This window comes from Austrofundulus limnaeus, unplaced genomic scaffold (genome assembly GCF_001266775.1).
Source record: "Austrofundulus limnaeus strain Quisiro unplaced genomic scaffold, Austrofundulus_limnaeus-1.0 Scaffold129, whole genome shotgun sequence".
Lineage (NCBI taxonomy): Eukaryota > Metazoa > Chordata > Actinopteri > Cyprinodontiformes > Rivulidae > Austrofundulus > Austrofundulus limnaeus.
This window is the reverse complement of record NW_013952531.1, coordinates 155379-165410: the sequence shown is the minus strand read 5'-3', so window position 1 is coordinate 165410 and position 10032 is coordinate 155379. Positions and strand designations below refer to the sequence as shown.

At 38.0% G+C, this 10032-nt stretch overlaps 1 protein-coding gene across 1 annotated transcript in view; it reads left to right on the top strand.

Annotated features, from left to right (window-relative positions):
- nudt14 (nudix (nucleoside diphosphate linked moiety X)-type motif 14) overlaps nucleotides 1-722 on the top strand; it is a 23583-nt gene extending 22861 nt beyond the window's left edge. The window contains exon 5 of the mRNA XM_014015401.1: nucleotides 303-722. Within this exon, the coding sequence (XP_013870855.1) occupies nucleotides 303-552 (250 nt within the window). The 3' untranslated portion in view covers nucleotides 553-722. The remainder of the gene's footprint in view (nucleotides 1-302) is intronic.
- Nucleotides 723-10032: the final 9310 nt, after the last annotated feature.

The window sequence follows — 10032 nt, the reverse complement described above, 5'->3', positions numbered from 1 at the left end:
TCATGAGCTAACTCTAATAATATTAGCTCGTGAGCTAACTCTAATAATATTAGCTCGTGAGCTAACTCTAATAATATTAGCTCATGAGCTAACTCTAATAATATTAGCTCGTGAGCTAACTCTAATAATATTAGCTCGTGAGCTAACTCTAATAATATTAGCTCATGAGCTAACTCTTAATAACAACCTTTAGTAGATTAGAGAAATAATATATCCAGACCATCATGTGAAAGTAGTCTGAGATCCTGTTAAAGCTACATGTATGTCTTGTAAAGAAGCTTTTTATTTTATTTCGTCTACAGATCGGGCGTGGGTGTAACGGGCTCCAAGCAGACCATGTTTTACGCCGAAGTGTCCGACGACAACTGCGTGAGCGCGGGCGGAGGGGAGCCACACGAGGGGGAGTTCATCGAGGTGGTGAAAGTCCCGCTGCACGAGGCCATGACGTTCGCCTACGATGAACGTATACCCAAAACCATGGGCGTCATTTTTAGTTTCATCTGGTTCCATAATAACATGTCTCCCAAGTACAAAATCTCCACCAACGTGTAACTAGCATTAACTAATGTCATTTATTCCACCTTAAATCAAACACAGACACACACACACACACACTGCCCCCCACCATGGCTCTGTCCTCTGTTGCCTTTTTGCTTTTCGGTACACGATGAAGGGTGGGCTTCTACTACCACATTTCTCTTAAAAAAAAGAAGTTAGCCATAGCTGGTTGTCTCTGGCACTTATTATTTATTTTTTAAGAAAATATGCTAACCGTCTCATTTGCTGGTTCATCACTTTCAAACAGCTGCATATCTCTGATCTCATTTGTCTGCACAGCTGAAAGGAAACCACTGCTCTTAATGTGGGTTTTGAATGTCCTCTGCATGATTTTCTTCATCCCTAAAATGTGATTTTAGTCGAAGAAGCCATTCATCATCGTCCACATTTGTTTTGGGCTTTTCACTAGATTTTAAGCATTCAAACTCTTTGTGTTTATGTCATGTTTGCTTGTTGGAAAAATTTAGTTTCTAAATTTAATATAACATCAAAAATGTGATTTCAGCTCAGAACTATGCTTTCTTTGTTAAAACTTTAAAACCATTAGCAGACCAATTAGCTTAAATTGGGTTTTGCCAGCTCTAAGTCCGCTAACAGCTAACAAAGAAGCTAATATCAACAGGTTTGTGTCTTCAACTCAAAGGAGACAAAGACGAGTGACACTAAGAGACAGTTATCGTAGTGGTTAACGATTAGCTGTTAGCGTTAGCTTCTGCTAATTTTTATTTGTTTAGCATTAACTTTCACTCATTTTTTGACATGCTTAGCATTTGCAAGAATATTCTTTTAGTTAGCGGGTTATGAGTTAGCAAAGCTAGCTTTTTAGTTAGCTGTGCCCACCACTGACCTCATCTAACTTGGCAACTAATAATGCTATCAAAATGTTAGCATGCTAATATAACGCACATATTTGAAATGAGCTCTAACCTTGATGATATGACTCCAKTGTTCCAGTGAAATAAACTCAGCATCCATTGATGTGTAACTACTTTTTAATAATTAAAGTTTTAGYCAAGCCATATTTAAGTAAACAGCCTTTAAAATGTACCTTATTAATAATAATTATAGCATTCTAAAGCAGCTGTCACTGTTTAAAAATATTTAGAGATTTAAACTACTGTAGTTGACAATAAGCTCTCATTTAGAACAAAGAGAAGCTAATGTGTGCAGCTAAGAAAAATAAAAATTAAAACAGTTTTGCAAGCTGAACACATAAAAATAGATGATTTTTGAAAAATTGGCTTCACAAAATGTTTTTACAGCAGAAGTGTCCAAATTAAATAAAAACCCAAAATTAAAAATTGTGTTCAAATAATATTTTTGATTAAAAAATAGATTCTTTAATATTTTTCCAAATTGGACAGAAACCTATCTTTGTCCATAATAATAATAATAACTGTAAACAGTTCAAAGTGAACAGTTTTTTCTTTCAAACAAGAAAAGTGTATTRATCCATCACAGCATTAAAACTTGTTCTCTTTCCCCACAGTCAACACAGGAAACAAGCCCACAGGACCGAAGTGTATTTCTCTCCATACGACAGGTTTTCCATCCTTTGTTCTTATAAAACATGTATAAGTTGAATTTGGCTCATGGTCTCAGTYTTTTACACAAATAAAACCACTTTTCACCTTTTGTTATGGAGATGGAAGCTAAATGCAAATTTCACAAGTTTGAAACGTCAGGGAAATTAGTAAGTTAGAAAAGAACAAACCTTTTTTTTTAATACTCATCAAKTTGAAGTGTAATCTGCTTCGCTGTCAAGACCATCATTAAAATTTGCTAAGCGTTAAAAAAGAAACTGTTCATCTAAAAGCTTTATTTATTATTTTTTACTCAGAGTCCCGTGTTAAAAACCTAAGACTGTCATCAGCACAAACTGAATCCCACAAAGTGAACATCAGCAGCTTCTGGTCACATCTCAGGTCTAAATGATCAAACTTTGGTCGAGTTCAAGACAAATCTCCAAACGTATTTACAATCTTTAAACGTCACGTTTCAGAATCAGCTTCAGTAAACTCTCTGAAACACAACTGTTTGTCAGTGTTTTTCTCCACTAAAGGGCTGGAAATTATTGTTTTATTTGTGAGAAGAAACGCCCACTAACAAGTGTTAAAATATGCAACAAAGGTGTAAAACACAGCAGTCGATAAAGCCCATTCCATTTTAGARGTCCTGACGTCTCCGTCGTCCATCCAGTCTTTACAAACATGTCCAAACTGATGCAGCTCTGTCTCCAATCTGCGTGACTTTTTTATAAAACGACACTTTGTCCAACGACACCAATGGCTGACAATCAAACTTTACTTTTAGTTTGTGAGGTTTATCAGCATCATTTTCCAACTTCACAGCATCGTTTCTTTTCCACCTGAGATCTTTTTACCAGCATGGAAGAACAAATTTAAAACTGATGTTGGTTTTACTCAAGCWTAATTCTTTTGGGTCCAAACTAGGGGTGGACGATAGGATCTTTAGTATCGATTCAATACCAAGTAAATACGTCGATAGTATCGCTGAAACGTATCATATTTGTTGAATAATTTTGTAATTTTTTGCTATAAAACACAGGACAAAGATTTTAGACAACAATAAAAACCAATGTAACAGTATGAAAATAAAATATTTACCATTTTACCCTTTACTAGTGCAAAATAAAACATCAACAATATAACAAATAATGTGAACAACAACAAAAAAAAACTTCCGTTGCCTGCAGGAATGACAAAGAAAGTGTTCAAACTTATTCATTTTATTTGTGAAAATAAAGTGAGTAATGTGAACAAAAGTATTGTATTGATATGATACTGATAATCATCTTGGTATCATGGATACTTGGATTGATATGTACACCCCCAGTCCAAACTACTTTTAAATATATGCACATATTAATGCTTAACCCTGAAAGCCATATGCATCTGCTGTCACTGAGCTTCCACCTGTCTAAATATATTTACATGAACTGCATTTTAAATATTTTCATTCATACATTGAAAAAAATGTTTAGAATTTGTCTGAATTAAAGAAACACCAAAAAAAAAAAAAAAACAAACAAAAAAAAACACGAAATCAGACGTTTCATTGCCGTGAATCTAAAGGTAAAGGTGCTTTAGGTCATCCGTGTATCATAACTCAGAAAATTGCACTTTTTGGAAAAACCTTAAAAATATTTGTGACTTTATGTATTAAAACCTAAACTGTAACAAGGCAGCTGTTGTTCACAATTCCTTAACATTGAGTCACTTTTACAAAACAGACACCCATCGATTTATTTTACTCAGTCCACATATTTTCTGCCCGTTTCTCAAAACATCTCACTGGGCTGCAACCATTGGCGACCAGTTGGTGAACGGCATTCTCGAACGAGTCGCCACGACATCTGGAAACTTTCGAGATGTTTGAAACATTTGAAAATGTTTTCTCTTAAAATGGTCACATCCATAGCCACAACTTCAAAGGTCCAGGTCTTAAAACCACACCAGCGATTGGTCCAGGTTGTGTGTTGTTGAGAGTTGGCTCCTCTAAATCCAAGGCCATGGCTCTCAATCAGATAATGAAGGCCTCTGCCTCAAACTGAGTTTAGGTCTTTTAGACTCATGTGCACAAGTGATGGTTGGATGGAAAGGAAAATGGATCAATGCTTTGGGATTTTGTCCAAAGTAAGAAAGGCATTGGTCCGATCTGTCAGCTGTCTGAATGGAAAGCTCTCAGTTCCATGGTCTATGTTAGCCATTCACACAGCACTGTACCAGTTCTCTTTACAAAGATAACCCAYCACATGTTCCACTGGGAGGATACCCTGAGGCAGACCCAGAAATCACACAGGGGTCACCCAGGAGGACCTATAGTGTCTCAGAGCAGGGGGGCTCTGATGCCGCTGCCACCTGACCAGTTCCAATTGGTCAATCTTCATTTCTAAGATGTTCTCCAGTAGATTAAATTAGGACGGATGCTGAGACGGGTACAATGTCAGGAACAAAGTCATGTGCACGTCCCAGACTGCAGTTTTACAAACTGCARGTAGTTACCAACCAGTCCGGATCAGTGGCAGCCCAGTGAGATACTACCTTAAGGATCAATGCTGTTTTTTAAATTTTCCTTAAAGTGGATTCTGTTTGGTGTTGCTTATTGAAGAACAGGATTTTTAAAAATAATAGTTTTATACTTAATTTTTTTGTTGTCTCATTTGTCCAGAAAAGTAGAAAAGTAAGAACATTGTGTCTTTTTGTTTTGCGGAAAAGTTTATCACTTGTTTTTCAAAGGGTTAGCCATAAACACTTAGGAGTAGAAGCAGACATTAAACGTAACGTGACAAACTAAAACCATTTCGACCTTTAAGGCCAGTCTGTAACTAAACGTGCCGTCAAACGTGGAGAACTACGATTTAGAAAAAATAATCTTACATTATTGCATCTTCAGTATCTGATCAGGGATGAAAACCGGACTTTAAAAAAACYATATCTGAGGAAGAACCGGCAAAGTTAAACACAACTACACAAATCCAGAGAAACATTGTGCTGTCTTCTTTTCTTACAAATTTGTTTTTAGCTGTTTTTTCTTCTTCTCAACTCTTTTTTTTTCTTACAAATGAAATGTAGCCGAACATAGTGGGCCGAGATGTTTTTATTTAACTAATGAGACACAGGCGTGTTGTTGTTCTCCGTGGGTTTTCCTGAACTGATGACCTTCAGTCAGGAGTTTTCTCACCGAGGGGCGTTCTGATCAGCTGACATTATAAAAACATAGAACAAAGTACAGAAAGCTGCAGAATTAGACAGTCTTTCAACTAAATGACAGCAGTTAAAGAGAATTTGTTTTCCAAAAGAAAAAACATCATTGTGGTAACTCTTCAGGTTCTTCAGGTTCGTCCTGCTTCTCTCCAAAAAGACAGTTAAACCTCTGAGGTGAAAATAAAAATATGTTCGGCTGCTTTTTTACAATCAAACTTTAGCTCTGTGGAATCAAAAAGCACAATCAGATCTTTTTCTATTATTTATGTTCTCAGTGTTTGTTTTTAGGTATTTGAAAACTAATCAAAATTGAGTCTTTAAGTAGTTCTGTMTTAATTATAAAAAAGACTAAACGGTTAGAAGTGTTGTTCTTGGTCAGAGTTTTACAACAGAGGATTGGAGCCAGACTACAAGAATTATATTTCTTATTACAAGAATAAAGTCTTAATATTACAAAAATAAAGTTGTAATATTTTGAAAATAAGTCATATGAGAACAAAGTCAAAATAATTTGAGAATAAATCAGAATATTATCAGAATAAAATGGTAATTTTATGAGAACTCCTACAGAACTTTACAGTATATTTTATTGGTAACTGCATCAAATCGTATAAATCAAAGTCATGTTAAAAGTTGTCTCAAGTTGCAAAATAAAAAATAAAAATTTAATATAACACTTTCTAATATAGACCCCTCGRTTGTAAAAAGTCCTGTTGTCCAACATGTCATCCTGTGTTTGCCATAATAAAAAAATTACGGTCATATTTATCAAATTTAATAGCGATATGCGTTTGTTTTGATTTTTGTTTCCCACAATGCCTTGCACGCAGAAAACTACAAAATGGTCCATTTCTGTAGACATTTTAACCATCAGTAGATCTGTTTGGACTCTTCTTGATTTAAATTGGACAAATTCATCTCCTCTAATCTTTGGAAACCTGCTCTCCGCACATTTTTTGTCTTTCAGATTAAACAAAGAAAAAGTTGTGAATTTTAGCCGTTACGAGCCGCTGACAGCTGGCTGTAGCCTCGTATTCACTTTCATCAGACTGTCGTCATACAGGTTTAACCACGGTAAAATAACACTTTGATGGTTCAGGCTGAGGTTACAGACTGAGCCCCAGGTAAGCCATATTTATGCTACTGAAATAAACAGTAATTCTAGTATTTATGGTTAATAAACGGTCGATGAATCTCTTCTCGCCTACGCTGGATTTGAACCACGGTTCTGGCACGTCTACCTCCACCACTCAGGCCCACAAGAAAAGTTTTTATTTGAAATTTTCTGTTGGTTTTATCGCTTTTTAAGGCTTTTCTGATGCTCAGCACCTGAAGAGTCGACACTGTTACAGAAAACCTGACTCATTTACTGGAATATTTCTGAAACGTACCCCCTTTGGATATGTCGTGTTTACTTTTGCTTTGTTTTCATAATGGTTTGTGCAATTTTTGACMTTTAATTTTAATGTGCTTTTAATAATTAGTGCACTGTTACAAGAAAGAAATGAATTTAAAGGTGCTTTGTGTAGTATTTCTGTTTTAATTAAAACACTAAACCTTCAAACCGTCTTAAACTGCTGTTATATTCTGTAAAACACTTCCTTCAACCAGGTGTACAAGTCCGTCACTGTTGCTTTTATGAGCAGGAACACAGCTGAATATGAAATATTTCAGGGCTAAAGTGGCTCATAGTTTGTAGCACTAATTTATCTGTAGAAAATTCTACACACTGTACCTTTAAATGAGAGAAATGTTTGAACATTAGTTAAATATGCTTTTTTWATTACGGTGTCTGATTTTGTTTGTTTTTTTAAAAATCTATATTTTCAGACGGTTTTAAAACAATCACTGCTGATTTATGAATCTTATGTATTTTAAGCTTTGTTAAACGTGTTTACTCATCGTGGGCGGTGTTTTCAGTAACGCTTGAGTTTTGTTAATTTATTACCTAAATGTTAAAATATCTGAAAATTTCAAAATAAAAGTCTTGGTAAAAACCTACAGTGAGTATTTAAACTTTGCATGTTCACTAACTATGTTGGATTAAATGGCATTAATTTCAAATAAAATGTGTTTGATGTCCAAAATGTCTTTTTACCTTATTTTTTTAAAGTTTGGAAAAWTCATTTTCTTAAAATATTTAATCCTCAGCTAGAAAACTGTGGCATTTGTTCCCTGGTACCAGGGCTGCACAATATAWCATCATCACAATATCAGTGTGCACAATATTCATATTACAAAGGAGTGCAATAATTGTTGACTAACGCATTTGAAGACTTTTGAAGTATTTTTCATGCTAATGCCAAAGCAAAATCTCACACAAGACACAAGTATTACCAAAAATACTAAAGGTTACATATAGTTACCAGGGAATACAGACGTACTGGGAAACATGGGTTCCAGGGAACATATGTGGGAACATGGGTTCTAGGGAACATAGGTACCAGGGAACATGGATTCCAGGGAACGTGGGTACCAGGGAACATAGATTCCAGGGAACATAGATTCCAGGGAACATGGGTACCAGGGAACATGGGTACCAGGGAACATAGGTTCCAGGGAACATAGGTACCGGGTAACATGGGTTCCAGGGAACATAGGTACCGGGTAACATGGGTTCCAGGGAACATAGGTACCGGGTAACATGGGTTCCAGGGAACATGTATGTACCGGGTAACTTGGGTTCCAGGGAAGATGGGTACCAGGAAACATGGGTACCAGGGAACATGGGTACCAGGGAGCATGGGTTCCAGGGAACATAGGTACCAGGGAACATGGGTACCAGGTGACATGGATTCCAGGGAACATGGGTACCAGGGAACATGGGTACGAGGGAACATAGGTACCAGGGAACATGGGTTCCAGGGAACATGGGTACCAGGGAACATGGATTCCAGGGAAAAGGTACCAGGGAACATGGGTTCCAAGGAACAGGTACCAGGGAACATAGGTACCAGGGAACATGGCTTCCAGGGAACATGGGTACCAGGGAACATGGGTTCCAGGGAACATGGGTACCAGTGAACATGGGTTCCAGGGAACATAGGTACCAGGGAACATGGATTCCAAGGAACAGGTACCAGGGAACATGGATTCCAGGGAACATAGGTACCAGGGAACATAGGTACCAGGGAACATGGGTGCCAGGGAACATAGGTACCAGGGAACATGGGTGCCAGGGAACATAGATACCTGGGAACATAGGTACCAGGGAACATGGGTTCCAGGGAACATAGGTACAGGGGAACATGGATTCCAGGGAACATGTATGTACCGGGTAACTTGGGTTCCAGGGAACAAAGGTACCAGGTGACATGGATACCAGGGAACATGGGTTCCAGGGAACAAAGGTACCAGGTGACATGGATTCCAGGGAACATGGGTACCAGGTAACATGGGTACCAGGTAACATGGGTTCCAGGGAATATAGGTACCAGGTAACATGGATACCAGGGAACATGGGTTCCAGGGAACATAGGTACCAGGGAACATGGCTTCCAGGGAATATAGGTACCACGTAACATAGGTACAGGGGAACATGGGTACCAAGAAAACTTGGATACAGGGAGAACGTGTACACCAGGAACACTGGGTACCAGGGAACACAGGTACAGGGAAAACCTGGGTACCACAGAACACTGGTACCAGGAAAGCTTGAGTACCAGGGAATGAAGATACTGGGAAAACAGGTACGGGAAACATAGGTATCACTGAACATGGGTACCAAGAAAACACGGGTACTAGGAAACATCGGTAACAGGAAAACTTGGGCACCAAGGAATGAAGATACTGAGAAAACACGGATATGGGATACGTAGGTATCAGGGAACATGGGTACCAGGAAAACACAGAATAKTGGGGAACAAGACCCATTAGTGCTCAAAGTGTACTTCGAGGGTGACTACTACTGCCACGCCAAATTTAGTTCCATATATATWTTTTTTCTTTTATGTTGTAACCAGAAACTTTGAATGCTCCTGTTCTTCAGGGACCAGCTGTGTCACTACAACAGATGGATTATGACCCCTCTCAGTCTGAATGCAGTCCATTCACAGGTAGGACCTAAAACCTGCCTTTTGATGAAAAGTCAGGCTCCAATAACCTGCWGCTCCATGATTACCTGTGCAGGTAAAGGACGCTGTGGAAAACACAAAGACAGCAGGATTCCAGTGGGCACACTCCATCTGTATGTAAATCACTACCAGCACGTAGAAGAGGGCTGTGCCTTTAAAACTCAAAGGTTTGGATGAAGAGTCATCAAATGGGAGCATACCTCAGGGCGATGGGTCTAATTGAACAAACTATTAACCTTTTTGTTTCAGTTTAAGACATGAATTGTTGAAATTGCACTTGATAGATTAATGGTAGAAAAATAATTAGGTCTGCAGGTGTTTTAGATGTTAGGAAACAGCAGAGATTTGCTTCTTCATGGTTCATATATCCAGTTTTTCTCTAGCTCATTTTACACAAAGTGAAAAACTGAATCAGATTTTTCTTGTTTTATTTGGAACGACTCGATAACTAAAACAGGACATTCAGGTGTAAACAGGAAAAACAGAACGTACAGCATCAAGAACTTGTCCAGCAGGTTAACTGTCCTTTGTGTTTGTCTCCAGTGTCTCCGGATTGTATTTGTCTCCTGGTTGTCTCCAGTGTCTCCTGGTTGTCTCCTGGTTGTCTCCAGTGTCTCCTGGTTGTCTCCAGTGTCTCTTGGTTGTCTCCAGTGTCTCCTGGTTGTCTCCAGTGT